This window comes from Myotis daubentonii, chromosome 7, assembly GCF_963259705.1.
Source record: "Myotis daubentonii chromosome 7, mMyoDau2.1, whole genome shotgun sequence".
Taxonomy (NCBI): Eukaryota; Metazoa; Chordata; class Mammalia; order Chiroptera; family Vespertilionidae; genus Myotis; species Myotis daubentonii.
In genome coordinates, this window is record NC_081846.1 from 7,137,410 (window position 1) to 7,163,718 (window position 26,309).

The 26,309-nt window shown below is 45.2% G+C and overlaps 2 protein-coding genes across 3 annotated transcripts in view; one reads left to right on the top strand and one right to left on the bottom strand.

The window, feature by feature from the left end:
- The window catches only part of RFTN2 (raftlin family member 2), a 41,260-nt gene extending 33,823 nt beyond the window's left edge, over positions 1 to 7,437 (bottom strand). Inside the window, exon 1 of one of the 2 annotated variants that reach the window (XM_059702625.1) lies at positions 6,838 to 7,435. In XM_059702625.1, coding sequence (XP_059558608.1) covers positions 6,838 to 6,976 — 139 coding nt within the window. In that variant the 5' untranslated portion in view covers positions 6,977 to 7,435. Of the gene's footprint in view, positions 1 to 6,837 lie in introns of both variants that reach the window. The other variant, XM_059702626.1, reaches the window with a different exon arrangement.
- Positions 7,438 to 14,247: 6,810 nt separating this feature from the next.
- MARS2 (methionyl-tRNA synthetase 2, mitochondrial) lies at positions 14,248 to 24,893 on the top strand. The gene has a single exon (XM_059702627.1). It carries the CDS (start codon positions 14,296 to 14,298, stop codon positions 16,084 to 16,086), a length of 1,791 nt encoding a protein of 596 aa, XP_059558610.1. The 5' UTR covers positions 14,248 to 14,295; the 3' UTR covers positions 16,087 to 24,893.
- The last annotated feature ends 1,416 nt before the right edge of the window (positions 24,894 to 26,309 follow it).

The window sequence follows — 26,309 nt, forward strand, 5'->3', positions numbered from 1 at the left end:
CTTATGTAAATGGTTGAGTAAAGGAATTGAGAAAGTAACGGAACCCAGAAGTTCTTTTTAAAAAGTAAGAATTCCAAATGCACAGGAAATTTAAATGTAAAACTGCATGCCCCTCAGGCCTCCCTCTGAGGCTGGGCAAGTCTGTCGGACCTACACGGCGGTGCAGTCTGTGCAGCAGTTAGTCCGGGGAAAAGGGTGTGTTAGCGACATTTCCCATTTCCTGGAGAACAATCAGGAACCAATACCTAGAAGTAGACCTGCAGTTTGAGTGCCTCTCGAGTAAGAAAACATCTGGAATTAACTCCAGGTGTGGGCAGGGCAGTGCTGGCGGCTGGCCTCCCTCAGCGTGGTCGGTGGCGTCCAGCAGAAACCGCTGCGAATGGCCTGGGGACAGGGAGGAGGCTGAGGAGCGGACCAGGAGGGAGGCCGAGCGGACATCCCCTCCTCGCACATTAACATCCAGGCCCCGGGACAGAAGTGCACCCTTGGCCGGTGTTCGTGCCAACTTCTCACCCGAGAGGACGGCTCTCAATCAAGCAGCCGTGTGAGCCAGGATGGACCCATTTCCTCCAGTGCCCATCCTCGCTTGGATGGGAACGGATCTATTCAGAATCCGCTGCTTCCTCGCTGTGAATAGGAAGAAAGCCGCCCGGCCCTGGACTCGGAAGCAACAGCTGGGCTTCATTGTGCAGTGACCCAGTTCTGCCTGCTGTGTGGCCGTCGCTCTGTGAGTCACTGGGTTTTACCAGGTTCCAGTATTTTCATTCCCAGCCCTGAGTTCCAAACAAAGGAACTGAAAAACCATGAAACAGAACAAACTGTTAAGACTAGGAAACAAACATGAACCCCAACGTCTCTTCAGAACTGTATACACAGTTTTAAAGCAAAGTTCAGGTTTTAGGGCGTCTCATGGCTCACTGTAGAAAGTGGAGATGCGTTCGCAGGGCACAGGAGACTCCCCATCGTCGGGCCTCCGTCTGTGCTCAATATATTTTTATTGATTTCAGAGAGGAAGGGAGAGGGAGAGAGAGAGAGAAACATCAATGATGCGAGAGAATCATTGATGGGCTGCCTCCTGCACGCCCCACACTGGGGATCGAGCCCACAACCCGGGCATGTGCCCTGACCGGGAATCTAAGGTAACTTCCTGTTTCACAGGTCGATGCTCAACCACTGAGCCATGCCCACCGGGCCCTTGATGTTTTCAATGCAAGCTGCCATTTTTGTAGTCGCTCATTAACATATGTAATTGAAGCACTATAACTGCGGTTCTAAATACCCTAAAACTCCACTGAGCTCCGTGGCTCATGATTGCAGGCAGATACAAGACCAGATTCTGACCATTTGAACCTCCGGCTGCCTCACTGTGTGCCGCTCCCACCCATCTGCCTCGCCAGGACGTCCCAGACAGAACCTGACGCTTCCCCTGACTGCCGAGTCTGTGCATGGTGTCTTTCAGCCTTGCTTAACCGCGCTTCCTACTCAGTCTTTTTTAAAAAATATGTTTTTATGGATTGATTTTTTTTTTTTGGAGAATGGCAGAGGGAAAGAAAGAAACTTCAATATAACAGCAAAGCATCCATCAGCTGCCTTCTGTACACCCCCTACCAGGGATCAAGCCTACAGCTCAGGCCTGTGCCCTGACTAGGAATCGAACCAGCAACCTTTCGGTGCGCAGAAGAACACCCAACCAACCGAGCCACACCAGCCAGAGCTACTCAGTCTTTTTTATAACCTTTTAAAAAATTTTGAGTGGGGGTAGATATGTACCATACCCCCCCCCCACACCCCAATGCACAAAACATACTTAAAACTGCCACCACCTGGGCCACCACCCCATTCAAAGACCAGAAAACGGGGCACTCCAGCCGCCCCCCATTTCACCCTCCCCAACAACAACCCCCTCTCCCTCCCTGCGCTCCTTGAGCGTGATGGTCATCCCTTCCTTGCTCTTCTTTCTAGTTGACTGTTGAGTATGCAGCCGGGAACACTATAGTTCAGTCCTGCTAGTTTTCTGGGCTTTATGGACGTGGAATCATACGGTGTGTGCTAGTACTTTTGTGTCTGTCTTCTTCCACTCAGCGTGATGTTTCTGAGAGTCGCCTGGTGTAGCTTGTGTCACTGTAGGTTGCCCCTCGCCATTGCAGCATAGCGGAGGTCGGCAGAGCACTGCCCATGGCCTGCTTGGTCACATGAGCTGTATTTGCACAACAAGGCCAGAGATGAGTGGCTGTGACTAAGACCACGTGGCTTTTGCAAAGCCCGCAAGACTTCCTGTCTGGCCCTTTGCAGAGAATGTTTGCCGGCGTCTGCAGGGTGGTGTTCCGTTGCGTGAGTCTCCTACGGTGTATGTGTCCTGCCTCTTGTTCCTGGATTTCTGAGTTGTTCACACTTGGGTTGTTACAAACGACGCTTCTATGCACATTCTTGGATGTGCCTCGGGGTGCACATGTGCCCACGATTCTGTGGGTGTATGCTCAGCTAACTAGGTGACGCCAAAGCCTTTGTCCAACAGGGTCGCACTGATTTACCGACACCTGCAGTCAGCAGTCTTTACAGTTCAGTCATTTTGCATGATGTGTAGTGGTATCTCACTGTGCTTTTAACACGCATTTTTCTCATTACTAACAAGGTTGAGCACAGTTCCGTGTATCTGTTGGCCATTTGGATTTTCTGTTTTATGAACCACCTGCCCACATTCCTTGGCCATTTTCTATTGGGTTGTTTATCTCTTCCTTCCTGGTAATGTTTGTAGTTATATTTATACATTCTGGACACAAACCCTTGCCTAAACCCCACTCATCCTTTAATCTCTGATGAGGTGGCACTTCCTTAAAGGGTCCTCCACTCAGGGGGCACTCTCCTTTCTGCTTCTGTGGCCCTCACGCCTCTAGCTCATTCCTCGGCCACCCCCGTGCAACATGCCTGCAATGAAACCGCCCATTCACCGCCCGCGACTCCTTGGGACGCCCCTGCTGCTGTAAGAGGCACCGCTATTCCCACAGTTACTCAGGCTCAGAACCGGGAAGTCACCCTGGATTCCTCATTCTTTCTGTCCCTTCATGTGCGCCAGCCACAGGATCCGTTCCTCCCTCCCAATGTCAGTGACATCTGCCCCTCGCATCCCACCCTGTGGCCGCCCCTCACGTGCAGGTCCGCGTTGATTAGCCTTGACCCCGGCAAGCAGTCTCCTAACTGCGCTCCCTCCCTCCCCCCTCTCCCTCTCGCCACCCCATATGGATCTTCTGAAAACACGCCTCTGTGTCTATCGATTACTTGTTCAAAGCTTCACAGCTATTGATTCCCCGTAGAATCAAGGAATCGCACCTTAGGCAAGTCAGGGCGTCTTCACAGGAGACATACATCATATGTGTTTACTGACGTCACCAGGTTTGATAAGACAAGGTGGGGTTCTTGTTCTAATAAAAAGGAAGGAAGCTAGTGGCCAGCAACATTTTACTTAATATGTTCTACATAAACCTGCTGAATTACATCTTACGTAGTTCACCGAGGAACTGGCCACCTGTCCTGTGGGCTTTCAGCATTGCAGACACTCTTTTTAGCCATAGAGCTATCCATGCTCTAAAAATCCTTCCGGCTTTATCACTTAGACTAGAGGCCCGGTGCATGACATTTGTGCACTTGGGGGGGGGGGGCGTCCCTCAGCCCGACCTGCGCCCTCTCACAGTCTGGGAGCCCTTGGGAAATGTCTAAGCCGGCAGTCGGACATCCTTAGTGCTGCCGTGGAGGCGGGACAGGCTCCCACCACCGCCACTGCACTCGCCAGCCGTGAGCCCAGCTTCTGGCTGAGCGGCACTCCCCCTGTGGGAGCACACTGACCGCCAGGGGGCAGCTCCTGCATTGAGTGTCTGCCCCTTGATGGTCAGTGCACATCATAGCAACTGGTCATTCCACCATTTGGTCAATTTGCATATTAGCCTTTTATTATTTAGGATTTTTTTCTAGGATTGGACAGAGAGGTAAGCTAACCGGTTGGATAATTTGCAGAGTTAATTTAAGTTTTCATTAATAAAGCATATCTAACACACTCCTATAAACATACACACTCTGATACGCGTACACATATAGGTTAGACCAGTGTCGGCAAACTGCGGCTCGCAAGCCATATGCGGCTCTTTGGCCCCTTGAGTGTGGCCACGAAGTTTCAATCGCACTGTACGTGCATGCCCGCACGTGGTATTTTGTGGAAGAGCCACAGGGGCCGCAGTTTGCCGACCATTGGGTTAGACAGTAAACCAGAAAATTTATCACAAAAGTGCACTGAAACCTCACCAGTGCCGTTGGTGGACCTGGCGTAACAGGAGGTATAAGACTAGTTACCTTTGTATCAAGTGCTCACTCAAGTGCCAGGAGTCTGTTCAGTAGATGATCTCCTTTCACCCTTAGCATGTCTCCATCGCGTCAGCACCATCAGAGCCCCCATTTCACAGATGAGGGGACTGAGGCAGAGCGACGGTTACGGACTTGCCACAGCGAGTGAGTGATAGCGCTTGCGTTCAGAACCTAGGGGCGGGGACTGCAGAGCCTTATATGCTTAATGCCGATGACATTATTTCTCCCATAGAGATGGAAATAATGGTTTAAAAAAGACCAAGTATGGGGAGAGAGAGAGAGGAGAGAGAGATGTGCCTGAATGGGAAAGAAATAAGTTGTTCAAGAAATCACAGCCCCATAACAGGGCCCTGGGCATTTCTCCTCCTCTCGCCCCCTGGGACTTCACGCTGTCTGTGGCCTGTGTTTGGAAAAACAGAGGAAGACAAGTAGGAGACAGGCTGATTGTGAGCGCACAGCGGCCACCCGCCCGTGGTGCCTCCTGGAAGCCCGCTCACGGCGCCGTGGCCTTGGAGGTCCTCCTGATGGGAACCCCGGGGCAGTCGCCGGGGCCAAATGCAGGGGGAAGGCTCCCCCGCCCTGACTCACGTCTCTGAGCGCCGCCGTGGCAGGTGGAGGTCGGAGGAGAGAGAAGACGGTGGTTTGTGGAACTGGGCTGATGTCATTTTGGCTTCTGAGTCAAAGTCAAGAACAAAACATGTAGGACAACATGGAGAGAATGGGGACACGAGGAGACGGGGCGCCGGGACCAAACAGGGACCAGGTGCAGCTCGAAGACATGTGCCGCTTGGTGTGACATCTGCAAACCGTGCCCACACTTACCCTCTGTCTACAGTGTGACAACTGCTACCGCCTCCAAGCCCCCAGCGTGGAAGCAGGAATTACATTCCTTCCACAGACAGCACTTCCTGCTCTAACAGAACCAGAGGACTTCTGGAAAGCGCTGTCGATGTTTCTGATTTGAGGGCGGCTGCATTTACACAGGTTTGCCCGAGATGGTTCACACTGTGGGGAGGAAATCAGGAAAGAGCTCCAAGTGCCTCTCAGCCCTGTGATCCCATGGGGGGCCGTGCAGCAAACCTTCAAGCGCGGCCCCAAATGGCTCTGGCCTGCGGTTTGTGAACGGACAAGGGCTTACGGATAAGGGGAGAACATGTCTGTGTCCTGTGGGTTTACAGAAGCGAGTCCTAAGAAGCCATCCACGGGGACGGTCTGGGGAGGAAACTGCGCCGCAGCATGGAAATTTCCTCCAGTCATGGTCTTTGGAAAAGTATGGACAAAATTCATCTGAGGGTTACTTCCTTGCTCACCATGATCTTAATTGACTGTTAACTTTCCTGGTGAAAAAAGGAAGCGAGGAATGCTGACATCCCTTCCCCCGGCGGCCTTGGCCTCGGGTGGGAGTGAACGTGCGGCCGCGGAGAAGCAGACGTGGGTGCTGTGTGAGCCCCTGGAAGGCGCTTGCTGGCCGCCGGCTCAGTTTTTTGACAAAGAAAAATGGGCTGCCCTGCCTCTCGCACAAAGATGCTCTGTTCAGGGCAGCCGAGAAGCGCGGAGTCCGCGGGGCGTTGAAAAGACACGAAGGAAATGCCCAACGGGACCCTATGCCCAGCACAAACCTCCCACCCACCCGTACAGGGTGTGGCTTTTTCAAATACAAAGTATAACTTTGTGAGAGGAGCTTAACGCAGGGACATCTGGGAATGCCAGCGGCAGGCAGGGCACGCTAGCCTCCACGGTTAGCCGCCCACCGTTAGAGAGACGGTGCAGTCTGAAGCCTGGGGTTTGCAGAGGCCGAGGTACAGACCCCTGAGTTCCAGAAAGGAGCCAGGCCAAGTGTCTGTGAGGTCCGGCCCCTCCCTCCTTCCTGGGGCTGCCATCTGGGCTTGTTTATTTGTGTCCCAACTTTCTGGAACAGGGAGGTGCTCTGTTAGGGATGGGGCACCGAGCCTCACAGAAAAGGCTGTCTGTTCTCCCTTCTTACTGTGTGCTCAAGCTCCAAGTTTACTTTGGTCAAAAGACCCAGTAACTAGCACCATCACAACACGTAACTCAACTGGGGACCTCAGAGCTGGCTGGGCAACACGCTCCCACAAGATGCCAGGAACCTTTCCCGCAGCTACCCTCTCGCGCCTTTCCGATCTCTTTCAAAACTCGCTGTCATGCAGGCCCTAGCTGTTTGGCCTGGAAAGCAAACCTGTTTCATGGATCCTTTTACATAAAAGCATTGGATTTAAGAATGAAAAAAATAGTCCTAAACAGCGCTCCTAACTTTATAAAGCACATATGTTACCAAAAAACAACAACAGAGCAAACAAAATAATCTTTCCGTATGTAATTAAGAGACAAAGCACTCTTGTCAGAGTGGTTACACAATCCGGTGAGGAAGAACACGTCGATCATCACGAACCCACATCAAAAACCCCAGGGGCCCCTCACCTCTGAAACCTCTCACGGAGCGAATACAACAGGAGGGAAAAGTACCTTGTAGCGTAAAGTCCAGCAACACGTACTCGTAGGCAACTTCTGTCTTTGTTTCCACTTGCGGTCTCTTCAGGGTGGAGAATATCTTCCCAGGGCTGCTGTCCTCCGGGTCGCCCAGCTTCCGGAGCCCGCACCCCATGGCCACCCCCAGGAGCTACTCCGCGGGGCCGCGCGGGTTCTGCGGCTGCGGCCGCACCGGGGCAGCCGCGGACCTCGCCGCCGCGGCGTCTCCAGCCAAAGCAGAGATGCTCTGGGAGAGAACATCCGCGTCCGGGGAGGGGAGCCGCCGGCCCGTCCTACCCATGTTTCTGTGCCGCCGCCGCGCCCGTCATGACTGGGCGGCGGGCGGAGGCTGGGCCGGGTCCCGGGGCGCGCGGCTGCCCAGCCCCGCGGAGGTTTCCATGCCACGTCGGTCCCAGCCCCTGCGCCCTGCGCCCTGCGCCCGCCGGCTTTGTCTGCTCGGGCTGGAGGGGGAAGAGGTGTCCCGGACGGAAACAAGCGGCCAGAGCGCAGAGCGGGTGGAAACAGTTACAGGCAGGATCCCTGCAGCCACAGGGCATGCGATTCTGTTTTTTTTCTCTTTTCCCCTCTTTCCTGTGCCCACCCCCTCCTTCCTCCCCGCTACTACCAAGGAGAGAGAGAGAGAGAGAGAGAGAAGGGATAAAAGAAAGGGATTCTCAACATGTTTGGAAACAAAAATCATTTCCAGAGCGGAAGTCAGCTTCATGAGGAAACTTTTCTGGAGTCTAAAAGCAGAAAAGTAAAGTTTTTTTAAAAAAGAATTTTTTTTTTAAACACACACAAACACTTTAGCACTTTTGAGAATTTCTTCCGATATGAAGGTTCTTTTTATGCTGGAAAAATTGTATACTAATTAAAACTGCCAAATAGAAAACAGAACAACATTGAAATATTTTCATAACAAGACTATTTAATTGCACAGGGGAGACAGATATGTGGATAATTAGTTTTCCCAACATCCTTAAAGTTTAAAATCCTCTACTATTAGAGGGCCTATGGTAGTAACTAACAACACTTGCAGGTCCCCCAGTATCTGTAATAAGAAACCCCCCACACAACAAGACTGACAACTTGATTCATTCAGTCTTACAAACTACCATTTACTCAAGTCAAGCACAGTTTAAGGCGGACCTGTTGTAATGAGTGTTTACTGCGTTTCCCCATGGACAGGTCAGGGGTATGAAGCACCCAAGACCGAGAGCCCTGGAATCGGTCGGCTTGGGTTCAGTCCTGCTTCTAAGGCCTCCTCGAGATGCGATCTTGGGCAAGTTACTTGACCTCTTCAAGTTTCGACTTCCGTCCTCACGAAATGCAGTTAATAATAGTACTTACTTCATAGGCTTGTTATGAACGTTGAATGAGATAATCTTATCTCACATCCTAGCACTATGCCTGCCTAATAGCACAAAATAAATTTGTTAATGTGCTTACATTATGCAGTAGGGTTGAGAGTAGTAATAGGAAGGAAGTGATTCTGCCACCACTCCCATTATGTACAAAATACACCCCCATCACAGTTCAGATCCTAGAAAACACAAGCCCGAAAAGATCCTTTCAGTCACGTTGGAGAGTGCAGCGAAAACTCTCACGGGTGGGTGGGTGGGGATTGGCTGATATAGTTTGTAGATCACTATGACCTCTTGTCTTTAAATAGTTTACTTCTCAGAAGTGGTGTTAACAGAGGAAAATTCCATAGTCCTTCATTCTCAAAGATGAGCATAGTTCGTGGTAAGCCATTTCTGGGTAAATCCGGCTGGAAAGACAGCAGGCTCTGACCCAGTAGGTCCTGCTTGACTATTCACAGTGCTTTCATGCCTGTCATTTTTCATGTCTTCTTTTGTATGATGGGCTGTGAGCCCCTGGATGGTGAAAAATGAAACATTTGAAGCTCACTAGTGTTTACTGCAGTGCCTAAAGATTATTACGTACTCACTGTATTAAGTGCCTGCTATCTTCCAGGCACTGAACTGGATTGCGGGCTGGGTATACAAGATGACTAAACATGCCCTAGAGCAGCGGTTCTCAACCTGTGGGTCGAGACCCCTTTGGGGGTTGAACGACCCTTTCACAGGGGTCGCCTAAGACCATCGGAAAACACATATATAATTACATATTGTTTTTGTGGTTAATCATTATGCTTTAATTATGTTCAATTTGTAACAATGAAAATACATCCTGCATATCAGATATTTACATGACGATTCATAACAGTAGCAAAATTACAGTTATGAAGTAGCCACGAAAATAATTTTATGGTTGGGGGTTACCACAGCATGAGGACCTGTATTAAAGGGTCACGGCATTAGGAAGGTTGAGAACCACTGCCCTAGAGACTTATGGTTTAATGGGGATGGTAGACTTATAAACAGATCATTCCATTTTGACTTGGTAGCTGCTGAGATAAAGCATGCATGGGACACTGCAGAACCCACCAAGAGGCCTCCAGCTCAGCTCGGAGGAGGATGTATGAACTGTCCTGAAGGATGAATGGGCACAAGATAGATAAGGAAAGGTGGGGAGCTCCCTGGCCAGGTAGCTCAAGTGGTTAGCGTGTCATCCCGACTTGTGAAGATTGCAGGTTCCATCTCCAGTCAGGGCACATACAAGAAGCTAACGCTGGATGCATAAATGCGTGGAACAACAGATCAATGCTTCTTTCTCTCTCTCTTTCTCAAATAAAAAAGAAGGTGGGAAGCATGCGTCAGGAGAGGAAAGCATGAGCAACATCGCAGAATCATGAAAGAGCATGGCATACACTTGAAAACCACGAAGCAGTTAAAAATTATGAAAATATAAAATTTGAAAGAAGACTAAGCTGTAAGGGAGGCCAGAACTAAGCTCTAATGGGTCATAAGCCACACAAAGGGAACTTGGACTTTGTTTTGTAGGCAGCAAAGGAGAATCAAATAATCAAATGGGAAAAAAATCGAAGGAGGAGTTTGAGGTAGGCAAGTCACATCGGTCTGCATTTTCTAGGAGTCACGTGGGCTGCTAGAAGAAGGTGGTCAGCCTGGGAGCAGGAATGGAGGTAGGCCAGCCAGTCAGGAGAGCATGCAGAAGTCTGCTGGAGAGCTGATGGGTCATGAAGGCTCTCCAATGTGCAGAGACTAGATGTTAAACAGTAGATAACATTTGGGAAATATCAACTTGGTACTGTAAAGGAACAGTACCGAGAATACATAAAGGCCTCCTGCAGATAAAGAGAGAGACAAGCCAATAGGAAAGTATGTATGTATAGGCACTTCACAGGCAAAGAAATATGTATAGTTAATAAATATATGACGAGATGGCTCAATTTCACTTCTACTTAAGGAAATGCAAATCAAGACCACAGTGAGATAACATTTTATTGTTATAAACTATACATAAAAGTTACCATTTTAACCACTTCAAAGTGTACAATTCAGGCATTAAGTACATTCACTATATTGTACAGTGATCATCACTATCTAGCTCCAGAACTTTTTCATCACCTTAAGAGGAAAGCCCGCTCTCCACCCCAACGTTCTCCCACGTCATGGCAACAACTAGCCTCCTTTCTGTCTCTATGCACTTGTCCATTCTGGATATTTCACACAAATGGAATCTACGATATGTGGTCTTCTGTGTCTGGTTTCCTTCGTTTAGCGTAATGTTTTAAAGGTTTGGCGATGTGGTGGTATGCGTCCGCATCCGTTCCTTTTTATGGCTGAGTGATACTCCATGGTATGGCTATCCTACACTTGATGATCTTTCCATCAGATGGAAGACATTTGGGTTGTTTCCACCTTTTGGCTATTGTGAATAATGCTTCTATGAACATTAGCAAGAGAGCATTTTATACTTTTGGGGCAAAAAATTAAGTAGTAGATAATATCTAAGCATTCGATATTTAGGGGTATGCTGCTGATGGGGATGTAGATTTGTTCAACCATGTTGGAAAACAACTTGGCATTATCTTTCAGAATTGAACACCCACATCTCTATGATCCAGCGATATCACCCCTAAGTATATATATCCAAGATAAACATTAGCATATAAGTACCGGGAAACAGATATGAGAACGTTGCACTCGTGTTCCTAAGAGGAAAAACTTGAACCATGTGTGTCACGGAGTTCTGCTATAAAGCGAAGGAAAGAAGTGGAGCAGCAGTGGGGGTTGAGAATTTTTTTCAAGATAGGGAAAACCAGCCTGCTTGTATGCTGAAGACAGATTCCACGGGAAAGGAAGGGGGTGGGGGAAGAACTGTTGGGGAACCTGATTTGTTTCCCAGTTCTGGAGGGTGTGCGTACCCTCCAGTTCGAACTTTTACCTATCCTTCACTGGCCCTTTCTAAATGGCTGGATCAAATAGGGCACTTCAGCTAAATACCCAAAGGATGTTTGCTGTGCTTGTCGTAGCTCCTTTGGAGAATTTGATTGGCCCACTATGCATATCACCACAGAAAGCAGATCCAACGTACAATATGCCCCCGTTCATAAATTATTATAAGGCAGTCAAAATGAATTGAGTTACAAGCAAAAGCATGGGTGAATCTTAGTAACAAAAGGTTGAGTGAAAAAGGCAAGTTGAAGACTATGTGCAGTATGATATCCTTTTAAAAATGTTTAAATACAAGCAAAATGAAACAGTCTGTTGCTTAGACATACCATATATGTGATAACATGAATGCAAAAGTACAAAATTCGACAGTGATTATTACCTCTGGGAGAACCGGAAAACAAGGAGGAAAGGAACACATCTAAACCACTGGTAATCTAGTTCAGTGGCTCTCAAACGTTGGTGTGAATCAGGATCGTGGAGAGCTCATTAAATCTAGATTGCAGCCTGGCTGGTGTGGCTCAGTGGTTGAGTGTCAATCTTCGATTCCCGGTGGGGGCATGCAGGGGGCAGCTGATCAATGATTATCTCTCATCATTGATGTTTCTCTCTCTCTCCCTTCCTTTCTGAAATCAATAAAAATGTATTAAAAACAACAACAACACCCTGTCTGGTGTGGCTCAGTGGATGGAGCGTCGGCCTGCCGACTGAGGGGTCCCGAGTTCGATTCCAGTCAGGGGCATTGCCTTGGTTGCGGGCACGTTCCCAGTGGGGGGTGTGCAGGAGGCAGCTGGTTGATGTTTCTCTCATCGATGTTTCTAGCTCTCTATCCCTCTCCCTTCCTCTCTGTAAAAAATCAGTAAAAAATATATAAAACAAATAAAAACAACAACACCTATATTGCTGGGCCCCACCCCAGAGTTTGATTCAGTAGCTGGGGTGGGGGAGCCCAAGAATATGCATGTCTAACAAGGTCCCAGGTGTTGCTAATGCTGCTCTTCTGGGACATTTAAGAGACCCACTTCTTTATTTTAAAATTTTTTATTATTGAAACTATTATATCTGTCCCCCTTTTCCCCCCATTGACCTCTTCTAGCCTGCCTGCCCCCACCCCAGACCCTCACCACCCTATTGTCCGTGTCCATGGGTTATGCATATATGCAAACAAGTTCTTTGGTTGATCTCTTCCCATCCACCCACCCAGCCTCCCTGGCCTTCCCTCATAGGTTGGACAGTCTATTCGATGCTTCTATGTCTCTGGTTCTATTTCTGTTCATCAGTTTATGTTGTTCATTATATTCCACAAATGAGTGAGATCATGTGGTATTTATCTTTCTCTGACTGGCTTATTTCGCTTAGCATAATGCTCTCCATGTCCATCCATGCTGTTGCAAATGGTAAGAGTTCCTTCTTTTTTACAGCAGCATAGTATTCCATCGTGTAGATGTACCACCGTTTTTTAATCCATTCATCTGCTGATGGGCACTTAGGCTGTTTCCAAATCTTAGCTGTTGTAAATTGTGCTGATATGAACATAGGGGTGCATATATCCTTTCTGATTGGTGTTTCTGGTTTCTTGGGCTATATTCCTAGAAGTGGGTTTACTGGGTCAAATGGAAGTTCCATTTTTAACTTTTTGAGGAAACTCCATACTGTTCTCCACAGTGGCTGCACCAGTCTGCATTCCCACCAGCAGTGCACGAGGGTTCCTTTTTTCTCCGCATCCTTGCCAGCATTTGTCGTTTGTTGATGATAGCCATCCTGACAGGTGTGAGATGGTATCACATTGCTATTTTTGTTTTGATTTGCACCTCTCCGATAATTAGTGACTTTGAGTAAGAGAGCCACTTCCAGTTCTTAGTTCTTAGGTTAGTGCAGGTTCACAGGTGTCCTATTCCATTTTATTGCTAAATGACTATAGTATTTAAATGAGAGAGAGAAAAAAAAGATGGCTAGTCACAGACCTAAGATGAGAGCATGCCTGAAACAAGTTTAATTAATCCAATTCTGGCTCCTGAAGCCTCCCCTCCAACAGAGCTGGGGTTCCGTTAATGAAAGCAAAGGGGAAAACTGCTCTAGGAGCCCCAGGACCATTGAAGAAAATTACTATAACCACTTTGTGAAACAAACTGGAAGACTGATTCTTCCTTATGTGCAGTGACCACGTATGACCTTCCCTCTCCCTGGACCTAAATAATTGTTGGCAAAGACTTGCACATTTCAAATCTACCTTTTCTGTTGATTCAGCCGCGCAGTGGTTCTCAACCTTCCGAACGCCGCGACCCTTTAATACAGTTCCTCATGTTGTGGTGACCCCCAACCATAAGATTATTTTCGTTGCTACTTCATAACTGTAATTTTCTTCTGTTATGAATCGTCATGTAAATATCTGATATGCAGGATGTATTTTCATTGTTACAAATTGAACATAATTAAAGCATAGTGATTAATCACAAAAACAATATGTAATTATATATGTGTTTTCCGATGGTCTTAGACGACCCCTGTGAAAGGGTCGTTCTACCCCCAAAGGGGTCGCGACCCACAGGTTGGCGACCCACAGGTTGAGAACCGCCGATTCAGCGAATACTGAGCGAGCTTACAGATTTCCTTTCCCTTCCAGTTCTTGCCCCGCCCTCAGGCGCTCCGGGTGACTATTTTCCTTCCCTCCTTCCTCCCCCCCTCCTTCCAGACGTGTCCCCCAGGATCGGAGGGGAAATTTATGTGCTTCGGGTCCTGCGGTGACCAGGCCCGCGTGTAGGGCAGGCTCTGTCCCGCGATGTGCCAGCCGCTGGCCGGCTTGAGAAATGCCCAAATACCAAGTTCCTGCCCACGTGAGCTCGGCCCAGAGAGGAAGCCAGACCGTGAATATGAGCTTAAGCCCAGCCGGGCAGACAGGCGGTTATGGAAAGGCAGGTTTACCGCTCTCAGAGCCTCCGCTCAGCCCTCCGAGCCAGGCCCCTTTCCCGCTGCGGCGGGTCCGAGGCTGAGCGCCCGCGGGACGGTCCCGTGCGGGGCGCGGGGTGGGCGTGGCCTGGGCGACGGGGGGCGGGCTCGGAAGCGGCGGCGGCCCGGCTGCGCATGCGCGCCTCCCACGTGCAGCTGCGCGCCTCCGCCGGCCGGGCCGTTGAGCACCATGATCCCGCTGCGGGTTTGGGCCGCTCGGCCGCTCGGCCGCGCCGTGGCCCGCGGGCTCCCGCTCCCGGCGCCCTCCCGCCCCCGCCTCTGCAGCTCCGGCCCCCGAGGCGCCCGCGACGAGGCCCCCGAGGCGCGCGCCTGCTTCACGACCCCCATCTTCTACGTGAACGCGGCGCCGCACATCGGGCACCTGTACTCGGCGCTGCTGGCGGACGCGCTGTGCCGCCACCGCCGCCTGCGGGGTCCCGGCGCCGCCGCCGCCACGCGCTTCTCCACCGGGACGGACGAGCACGGCCTGAAGATCCAGCAGGCGGCCGCCGCGGCGGGCCTGGCCCCGACCGAGCTGTGCGACCGCGTCTCGGCCCAGTTCCAGCGGCTCTTCCGCGAGGCGGGCGTCTCGTCCACCGACTTCATCCGCACCACGGAGGCGCGGCACCGGCGGGCCGTGCAGCACTTCTGGGCGGCGCTGCAGGCGCGGGGGCTGCTCTACAAGGGGCTCTACGAAGGGTGGTACTGCGCCTCCGACGAGTGCTTCCTGCCCGAGGCCAAGGTCAGCCGGCAGCCCGGCCCGTCGGGGAACCCGGGTCCGGTGTCCGTCGAGAGCGGGCAGCCCGTCTCCTGGACCCAGGAAGAGAACTACATCTTCAGGCTCTCGCAGTTCCGGGAGCCGCTGCAGCGCTGGCTGCAGGACCACCCTCAGGCCATCACCCCCGAGCCCTTCCAGCATACGGTCCTCCAGTGGCTGGAGGAGGACCTGCCGGACCTGTCGGTCTCTCGCAAGAGTAGCCACTTGCACTGGGGCATTCCGGTGCCCGGGGACGACTCGCAGACCATCTACGTGTGGCTGGACGCCTTGGTCAACTACCTGACCGTCCTCGGCTACCCCAGTGCTGAGTTCGAGGCCTGGTGGCCCACCACCTCTCATGTCATAGGCAAGGATATCCTCAAGTTCCATGCCATCTATTGGCCCGCCTTCCTCTTGGGGGCCGGCCTGAGCCCGCCACACCGCATCTATGTCCACTCCCACTGGACAGTCTGTGGCCAAAAGATGTCCAAGAGCTTGGGCAACGTCGTGGATCCCAGAGCTTGCCTGGACCGCTATACTGTGGATGGCTTCCGCTACTTCCTCCTCCGCCAGGGCGTCCCCACCTGGGACTGCGATTACTATGAGGAAAAGGTGGTGAAGCTGCTCGACTCCGAGCTGGCAGACGCGTTGGGCGGCCTCCTGAACCGATGCACTGCCCAGAGAATAAACCCTTCGGGGACCTACCCGGCCTTCTGCGCCCCCTGCTTTCCCAGTGAGCCCGGCTTGGCGGGGCCAGCGGCTCGCGCTGGGCCGGAAGACTACGCTCTGGTGAGCGCAGTGGCCACGTTGCCCAGGCAGGTGGCAGACCACTACGCGAACTTCCAGATCTACAAGGCCCTGGAGGCAGTGTCCAGCTGTGTCCGGCAGACCAATGGCTTTGTCCAAAGGCACGCGCCGTGGAAGCTGAGTTGGGAGAGCCCCGTGGACGCCCCCTGGCTGGGCACGGTGCTTCACGTGGCCTTGGAATGTTTGCGGGTCTTCGGGACTCTGCTCCAGCCTGTCACCCCAACCCTGGCTGACAAGCTGCTGTCCAGGTTGGGGGTCTCTGCCACAGAGAGGGGTCTTGGAGAGCTCACTTTCTTGCCTCGATTCTACGGACATCCTTGCCCTTTTGAAGGGAGGCGGCTGGGACCTGAAACTGGGCTCCTGTTTCCACGACTGGACCAGTCCAGGGCCTGGCTGGTGAAAGCCCATAGGACCTAGAAACTCAGTTCTTACGGTTTCTGGCTTGTGGTAAAAAGAGCAAGTGTGTTGTTTTGCATTTTCAGGAAAGTTATATTAATGTTAAGTGTTGCACCAAATGAGCACATAAGCGATGTCCCTGTGAAAAGAGGTTTAAAACGTTTCAGGTGCCCAGCCCTGACTCTTGTTTTCTCTGCTCACTCACTAACCACTGCCCTTTGTATGCCAGTGTCTCTACGACGTCTCTAGGGAAAGATGGGTAAGAGGCAGCTCTGCTGGGACCATTCGTTCTTCTGGTGCCTCCTTCCAAACCAGTTAGGTTATTTACCCGGACTACCTCTCATGGCTTGTTTTCCATTGGCTGCCAGCCTCTGCCCCGGGAATCGGGAGTTGGGATTGGAGGTCTCTACCTCAGCTTTAAGCCCTATTTTGTTACATATGTTGAGTCTCCTGTTAAAAAGAGATTCTTTTATTAACCTTTAAAAATTCAGTGTCCTAGACTAGATGTTTATATTTTCGGTTCTTAAAATCATGACTAATGATTAATATTAGCAGTCCAATAGTTGTGCTTTGTAACACTACACTCCAACCAGTAGATGGCTCTAGTCTCACATGTGGAATTAAGATGGAGGTTCAGAGTCTAGAAGAAATTTGTTTTCTGCTTTCTAATTTTGCAGAATTTAAGAAAATTTTTATTGCTTTTCTTAAAATGAGGGATAACTGCAACCACTGCTGTTTTACAGAAAGCCATAAAAAATATCAGAATCCTCAGCTTTCTTCAGACTACTGAAAAAGGACATTTAGCCTAATTAAACATTTACTATGCTAATAAGTAAATATATCAAGTTTGTTTGGACTATGATAAATTGTAAAGCTCTCTTGAGGTACTTGGTATGTTAAAATTTTAAACTTTAATAACAGTAAATTAGAGGTATGATTTAAAAAATCTTAAGTTGTTCAAAAGGGCAGTATTTTCTTTATATTTTTTAGCCATCATTTTGTTATTCACACACATAATTTACCTTATATGATTTCTTTTGGTCAATCAGCATTGATAACACAATACAGAAATTGTACAATAGTTACTATAAATGTTAATACATTTACTTTTAAGTAGTTTTTACTGATTATTTCTTACGCTCTTTTAACTTGTTATTAAAGTTTAAAAGTTTCTAAGTACCTTATTCAGATTCATATTGTTGCATTTGTTGAAGGTGGTGGTGAAGGGAGGAATGATCAATGCTCCAAGAAACTCAAACTGGATTTAAGGAGCTCTCCAAGGCCCCATAACAACACAGAAAAGATGTTAAGGTATCAGTTATATAAGGACTACAACACAGTGAGCCAGCATTGTATCTGATAGGTGATTGATTGGACAGCCAGGCCACAGTTGAGAACTTGCCTTGAAATATCCATTCTAAGCATGGTAGCAAGCAGAGAGGGCTCATTATGAAGTAACTTACTAGGTTGCTAGTTCCCCAGATTTATTCTGTGTGCTTCTGTTTAGCTCCAGTTTCCATTGCGAGGTTGTTTGCTTGGGAACATTACTTAAAAAAGAATGCTTGAAGGTATTCTAAAGTGGAAGGATGGTTTTGACAAATGTTCCTGCAGACCTGGACTTCCCATATGATGTATTCGTTACCTGCTGGGATTCGTAGGGCAGATTACGGGGGCCTAGGATTGAGTATTATCTCCTACGGCTGGACGGAGCACAGTAGGGAAAGACATGGGGTATGTTTACATGGTGAAGGAAAACAGACCTACAACCAGTGGGATGATAACCTCTGCCTTTGCAGTGTCCCGTGAACAGTCTTCCAGTTCCCATCACGAATGGAGAGACAGTGTCTTCCACTTGACTGAGCTTTCCTGTGGCCTAGTACTGGTCCATACACTGGCTCTTTGCTTGCTGGGTGTTAATGGAGTTCCTTTTGTGCAGTCTGTCACTTGTGCAGGCATTTTAACTGGCTACCAGAATATCTGTGCTACTGGAGGGCACAAAAAATAGGGGATTCAGAGAAGAGGGTATTACAAAAGACAAGATACTGTGAATGAAAGGTGTGATATGGGAGATGAACCACTTTGATTTTCTGTAGGAGGTAAAGCAGATAGCCTTTGGGTACTGGATGTATTCAGTTTGATCCAGCACTTTAAGAATGGCAGGTGATGGATAGGTAAAACTTAACTGGAGGACATAGCATTTCCAGGAGAGGGCATCCTAATCACCTGGGAGAAGATGATAAACTTGTAGATCTCTAAGAATCCCCCTACTCCAGAACTGCTAACAGCTTATCTGGCATCTTTGGCTCCCCTGACCAGAAGTTTCTCCCAAATAATACTCCTGAGGCTCAGATTTTCATTGTAGGTTATTTTTGGAGACAGTGTTGCAGGAGGGTATGACAGAGCACTGATCAGGTGTTCATGGGATGTCCGTTACAGTGATAACAGGCTATCAACTTGGTAGACTACATTCCTGTCTATGAAGTCATGCAGGAAGTTGTGGGCAATGGACAGTATATGTTAAGTGGCACCATTCAATATTAGAGGGCTATTCCACAAGTGAATTCATAGATTAGGCACCTCTGAAGCCAGGAGACCTGTGGCTATACAGAGGTTAGGAATAGACAGGAATAGACATGCTCAGCTGGCGTGGCTCAGTTGTTGAGCATCGACCTATGAACCAGAAGGTCATGGGTTGATTCCCAGTCAGAGCATGTGCAGGAGGCAGCCAATCAATGATTCTGTCTTTTCTCTCTCCTCCCTTCCTCTCTGAAATCAATAAAAATACATTTATAAAAAAGAACAGGCAGGAACAAAATAGATACAATCTCTGATTTCACCGAGATCTGTTATTCTGGAAGTAGGCCTTGTTTTTCTTAAGGACCTGTGTGACTATAGGGGCTGAGAAGAGCCTGAAAACCTTCCTGTTAAGTTGATAAAGTACTCAGGAAGGCCTAGGCTGAAATATGGGCCCTGAGGCAAAGGCCAGTTTCTTGTTTTTGCAGCTGTACCTGTGAATGGAACGTAGCTCTTTAGATGTGGGAAGTTCTAAAACCAAAGTAAAGCCAGTAGTTGGTCAGGTTGTGGGGCTCCAAACTGGATATCTTATGATCATAAAGTAACAGGCAGTACCAAGCATTCAACAGATTCCTCCTTGGGCATTATGGAGGGACGGACGGTCTCCTATTGAGCAGAGTTGCAGTGTTGGCCTGCATTAGTGCAACCTTGAGTGATTGGGGAGGCCATGCCTCTCGACTAAGGTTTGGTCCATAAAGCTGCTGTCTAATCTATAATTGCCTCCTGGAGGCAATGCCCCAGAGTTACAGAACAACTGTCCTTTTCCTTTTTTTATATGTTTTTATTGACTTTTTAGAGAGGAAGGGAGAAAAACATGAATGAGAGAGGACCACTGATCAGCTGCCTTTGCACACCAGTGACATGTGCCCTGACTGGGAATACAGCCAGTGACCTCCTGGTGCCTAACTGTTCTTGCTGGAATAACTATTCTTGTTGGTGAGGTCTGGGGTGCTGTGCTAGAGTAAATAATATCAGTGGACCTGAAAGGGTGTGGCCATACTGACAGCCATGTGTCTGTTTTTGCAGCAAGGTTTACTAGTTCAGAGAGCTTGGGGGGAGCTAGGGCACAGATTAGGGTAACCAAGAGCACAGGTTAGGGGAATCAGTTCTAGAAAAAAGCCTCTTGCAGAACTATCAAATACGTAATTTCAGCACAACACTGTTAGTCCTGCCCCTTCCTCTAACAGAAAGTTGGGGTAGGATTGGTTAACTTTTCTCAATAGTAACACACCAAATTTAAGGTTAATATTGCTGGAAGGGCCAGAACTAAGTTAATTCAGGTTAATTAGTGGGGATTTTACCTTTTTAGGAAGAGTGTCATTCTTTTCTGAGACAAAGGAACAAAGGAGCCCAGCCTGCGCTGCTTTCCTCTATGGCACTCACCCATCTGGAGATGAATAGGCTCTTCCTTCGAGTTCAGGTCGTCCCGGTTAACCCAGTAGAGATCCTCTGAATTAAAGAAGCCATCTCATAGGAATCATTGACCACATTTAAAATACCTGCTTAAAATCCTATGAAGGCAATTGGTTTTACTTATATTTTCATGATAAGGAAGGGGAATTGGGAAGAGCTATCTGCCAAGAAGATCTTTCAGTGCTTTGACAACTAGAAATGATATACTCTGTACTGTGCTTCTTCCCAGGAATAGTTATTGGGAGGTTCAGCCCCTTTGAATCTTTACCGAAGGTGAATTTAACTTCCATTTGGTGTACAACACAGTTTAACTCACCATGGATTTTAAAGTCCACACTTCCTCACTAAGAACAAGATGATATACGATGTCAGAATGTTTCAGGAAACCAAGTGTGCCATCTGCAAGAAAATTCTAGCTCCAAGGGTAGGGGAGCCCTGCCTTCAAGTCATTAAGGATTTTGGGATGAAATGTCTGCAGGAGGCCTGGAAGACTCACTGGGTAAACTGGAAGGACAGCTTTGGGAATACCTGTGGAAATGGACGATGCCACTTTTCTTAGCGTACGGTATGGTGAAATGGTGCTGACCTCCTTATGCTAGTCCACTCCTAAAGATACACCTTGTGCATGTCCCCCCGTTAACTGATAATCACTGGTCTGTGAATTTAACATGAAGATAAGCCCTCAAAAGCTAATTTATGGTTGTTATAGATTGGATCATAGTTCTATTCAATACATTCAATAAAAATATGACCAATTTTTTTCCTGATTAAGATATTTTTTAAAGGGTAATATCTTTTACATTGGAACACATTAAGATCGTTTCAGTACTTTGGCTTCCTTTGAACTAGTCTAGAAGTGTCTATTGATTAAAAGCTCTATGTTAAAAAATATAAAATTCACAAGTGTGTTATACATTTTAGGTTAATCATTAAAATACAAGTAGAATGTATTTCTTTCAAGCCATATGTAATGTTAAAACTCAATCCAATAGAACACAGGAGAAAAAAAGAGCAAAGAAAAATGAAAAATTTGGTAAGAGAAAGCCTATAAGATGGTAGAAATAAATACGAATATATTTGTAATTGTAATAAAACAAAGCATCATAGGATGAACCTGTCAAAAGACAGCAGCAATGTTCAAGCTTAAATGTAAAAAGTTAGCTACGTGTAGTTAAAAAGTATATACTTAAACATAACAGAAGACATGACATGAAGAAACACGAGGCATATGTTAACCAAAGGAAAGCTGGTATAATATTAATAGTAGACAATCTATATTGAAGGGAAAATTGTTACTAAAGATAAAATGAGAATATAAAAGGAGTAACACCAACAAGTTATAAGAATTATGAACTTGTATGACCTAATAACATAGCCTCAAAATGTAAAAACCCAAAGCTAAAATTGAAAATGATAAATGTTCGTCTGCAAAAAAACCAACAAAAAACTGCCTTTCATGAGTTCAGAGAAACCGTGCAACGAGAAAGGAAAGATAACTCACCCTAGATGTTAACACCGCAGCCTAATGCTCACTACCAAGGGGATCACTGCTGTGAACAATAAAAGTTTTATAGCAGAAAAGGTTTTGTGATCAAGACTTTGACTTTTTCCATGCATGTCTCTGTGAAAATAACTTACTTTTTGAATAGAAATGTCAGCAAATATAATACCTCTTCAGTAAATCCTCCCTAAGGATTAAAAAGGGGACACTCCTGGCCATACTTTGCCATTTTTAAAAATTGTTTCAGGAATAAGCGAAGGTGAAGGGAGAGACTGGAAGTTCTATGTTCCTTATTTGTGCTCTCTCACTCACTCTCCCCATTAATTTTGTGAAGTAGTCTTTCTGTTTAACTGAAAAACTGAGGCACAGAGAGATTAAGTAACAGACGTGGCTAAGGTTATGCAGCTTGTCTCCATGCCAGAGCTTCAGCACCATCCGCAGCATCAAAACCACACCAATCAGTGAGGACGTACTGAAGGCATTGTATTGTGGGGAGGAAGTAGCATAATCAGGTCCAAGACCTAAGGATGAAAAGTCTACTTAAGAATCCTTAACTGAAATATATCAATGATTGTTTCAAAATGAAGACTTAGTTCTTGATAGCTAGATTCTGAAACATGACTGCCAAAATAGAAACTTAGAAAAAAATCACTACTTTTACCATAAAATATACTTCTCTTTTGCTTTCAATAGTTTCTTTTATTATTTTAAGCCTACTTATATGTGCTGGTGTAAATTTTAAAAAATGTTAATAACTATAGTTTCTATTTTTATTTTTCCTTAAGATTATTTTGTTTCTTATTTTCAGAACAGTGTCCCAAATTCTTGGCTCCAACAGTTCTCCTCTAAGTGAAAGTATATTATCATATCCATGAAGCTAAGTATTTTGAAATAACATTTTAATATTTGATACTTAAAATACACATTTATCTCTATACATGGAAACACCAATATTCAAAAGTTTTATTTGAATTAACTATTATAGGAACAAGGCCAGAGAATTTTATTAGAGGTTACAAACACTGAAACTTTTTCATTTCATACATACAGTTTTAATACAAATGAACTTACTAAAAGACTCCTCTATTTACTAACAATTTAAGTTCTATGAATTTACTGAACATTTATTACTATATTCTTGTGACATCTTTCCTAACAAGCCTGCAGAAACCAGATTAAACACCTTCTGACTCCAGTTATTACCAAAGCATAAACCACCCCATTAGCTAAAATGACACATACTGGATAATTCCTGGCAAAATATCATCTTATATATATGACAATCAAAACATATTCTAACTTCCCCAAATTAGAGACTTTATTGTGAATTGCATAGAGAACACTCTGTCATATTTTACATGTTTTATGAAAGGTAGCTATTAAAGCCATGGGCTATACCTTAATGAAGTATAAAATCTATGTTTATATAAAACTTAGCTATCATCTATATTGTGTTTTAGAAAATGTATCAAAAGTTCTTGTTAACTTGGAAGACCAAGAACACCTATATCTTTATTCTATGTTTTAAATGATTTCATCAGAACTCTAAATTCAAGCTACACAGTCCCATAGTTAGCAAGTCACAATGGGCACTTTTTCAGTATTTTTTTGCATGGCCGTCAATTTCTTGTTAATAAAATCACACTGATATATATATTATAAATAATATATGACATTTTTTTATTATCTTCAAAAATCACTAAGAAAATGAATTTATGAAGGCTTTTATAAAGCAAAGAATCTTCAATTCTGGTAAACTGAAATTACTGGACTAACTTTATATTTAACTTTCTATAAAACTTATTTTATGGGAACTCCCTACATTGTTAGAAAGCAAAACTTTTTAGTCCTGAGTTTAGTTTCATTTATAACTCATTACTGGAATGCATTTAAGTAAATCAATTTACAATGTGTAAGAAGCCCATTTTGATATTACAGAAGAAAATTGTAAGTAGTAAAATAAAATGAAGTATTGGAAATATGTATGGTTAATTGTATGAAAGCTGATGGTTGGATTTTTACTCCATTTTAGGGTTGGAAGGAGTATTTTTTGTTAGACATAACAAAATATTTTTAACATTCATTATAATATTGTCTGACCTACTATAAAAAATTGTTAGTTAATAATTGATCTTCAAAGTAGAAAGTTTTTTCTTATTAAAATGTCCACATTAAGTCAACCTCTAGAAAGTAGTTAATTCATAACAAATTTTAAATAAAACGTTTTTGATGTAACTGATACCATTAAATTAGTTTTCTAGCCTAAGGGGAGTCTGTAGATAGCACTTCTTCCTTTTCCCATAATTCATGGGGACCATCTAACAGTGGAGCTATCCGTTCTGGGGCACAAAAACCAGTATAAATGTGTAACTGTCTGTACCTAAGCATAGAAATTTGACACTCAACCTGATCTCAGACAGAAAAACAAAGGAAATGGTGAAAACTTAATGTTTAACATCAAGGGTAGTGAGAAGGGCACTAGCCAAGTTCAATCAAGTTGTCAAATCTCATCATTGATACATTTGTAGAGGTAGATGTTTTTTAAATATTCAACATGTGAAGGTAGGTAAGTCTGAACTCAACAGTTTTAAACAAGTCATTCTCTAAAGGCAAAACACAGCTAGAGCACAGGCATAAAATCTATTGGTAAACAGGGTTGTTGCTGACTTTATTTTCATTTTTCCTTTGGCATAGACATTAGGATAGTAAGTGTATTATTTTAATTGAGAACTTCTTACAAATAGTTGGAATTAGCCTGAATAAAATAATCTCACAAACTAAGACCTGAATAGAAGCTAAAAAGGATTACTGACAGTGTCACTGTGTTTAAGGGAGAAATATGTGTTGAATTTGACATGATATATGCAGCGAATACTTCTACTTGCTAGGATGCTATAAGGACCCTTATACTTCTTGTGTGAATGACAAAAGAGGGCCAAAATAGACATGGAGATATCTTTTAGTTAAGAATAGTGTCAACTTTGTCCATAGTAACTGGTATAAAATAAATGGTCATATTATGACAGATTTGCATATGTTATATATACAAATTATTTTTAAATGTATTAATGTCTAGCAAAGTTTCTAATGTAAACCTAGAGTTTATAAAAAACATTTAATATAGGTAAAACATACATTAACCTAAATACAGTGAAACCAAAATAATGTAGAAGCTAGAATCTTTCACATATTATTTGAATTTTCCATATGACAACAAATGGCCTGTTAAATTCTCCATATTACAAGAAATGGCCTGTTGCTATGTATATTCTGTATATGCCATGACTGTGTTTACATATATGAAACATCTGGAATAAAAGTAAAAAACCCAAACACCAAAGATGTTTTTAAGTAGTTGTTTTTGACATTTTCATGTTGATAAAGTAGCCAGATAATGACTGAATTTTTTAAACTTTATCAATATCATTGTTTTATACATATTGTTTGTTCTTGTTACAGATTGCAAATCTATGTTACTTAAGTGTGTGTGAAATAATAAAGGAAACCACAATTTTATCCCGCACTTCCAATGTTCTCCTACTAAGATTTCCTTAATTTACTTCCCAAAAAAGGCAAAAATATTTAACCGTAAGCATATCCAAAACCTCATATTGTTACCAAACCAAATATGGGGCTGGTTGTTTTCTATTATTGGATAAAATAGTTATCCAAGACTCTACTTAACAGAGTCAATAGAGGAAGGTGGAGTAAGAATTGAATCCTTTGCTCTGAAATCTTTTCTAGGAAGAAAGTGTGGGCTTCGAGAATATTGAGACTTCAAACCTACAGATGAAAGTTGAGAAAAGCTGCTTCTCACAGAATGCAACCTTGGATCCTACTAGAGAGTTAAAGGAAATTAGGATTTAATGCATTTTAAATGGGTCTTATTTTATAATTACTTCAGGGAAAGATTTTAATAGTAATATGAAGTGGGCCTGGATTTTGAGAGGCTAGATGTGCGTTAGGAAATGACCTGCTGTTGGATGGGGAGGCATTCTAAGGCGATAAACAGACTCACTAAAAGGGACCTGAGAAGAGTCATATCTAATAGTATTCCTCAATTATTAGGCTATGCCTCTTTTGTGTTATCTCTGAACTTTAATAAAGATTTGTTAAAAAGAAGATTTATGTAGTTAGTGATATACAAAATTAGAGTCAGATCCTAGGGTTGAGAAAGCAACTATGCAGAGAAAATCAGGGATTTATTAATGAACTTTCCTATTAACAGAGTAATATTTTATCCTATTGTTAAGTAAAACATCCAATGAATACCCTGGTCCAAGAAGTGATTTTTATTTGATCGATGGCTGAGTGTAAGGATTGCTGGAGATATGGCTTTGCTCAAGACACTTGAGTAGGAAAATTATACATTTTGACTAATGCCTACTTCAGAGCATCAGTGTTTAGCCAAATTATTTTGCCTGAAAATCTCATCATTTGCCCTGCCTGCTTTAAATGATTTGAGTTTGAATGTTGTTATTCAAGAAAAATGCAAGCATCATGGAGCCTGAGTTTATTTCATAAAGTTGAATAGAACTTTGGAAGAAGCATGTTGGCCAAATCAATTGCCCAGCCTGAATCTGACAACAGAAATTTAATACCAAATGTTCTGGTAGTTCTAAAAACTAGCAACCTCTATATAATTAATGGAAATGAACTAAACTGTCCAAAATAAAAAGCAAAATTTCTGTAAAAAGGGATGTCTAACAATACACCATTGTACTTTCCACGATTTGGGCACATTTGACATCTATTG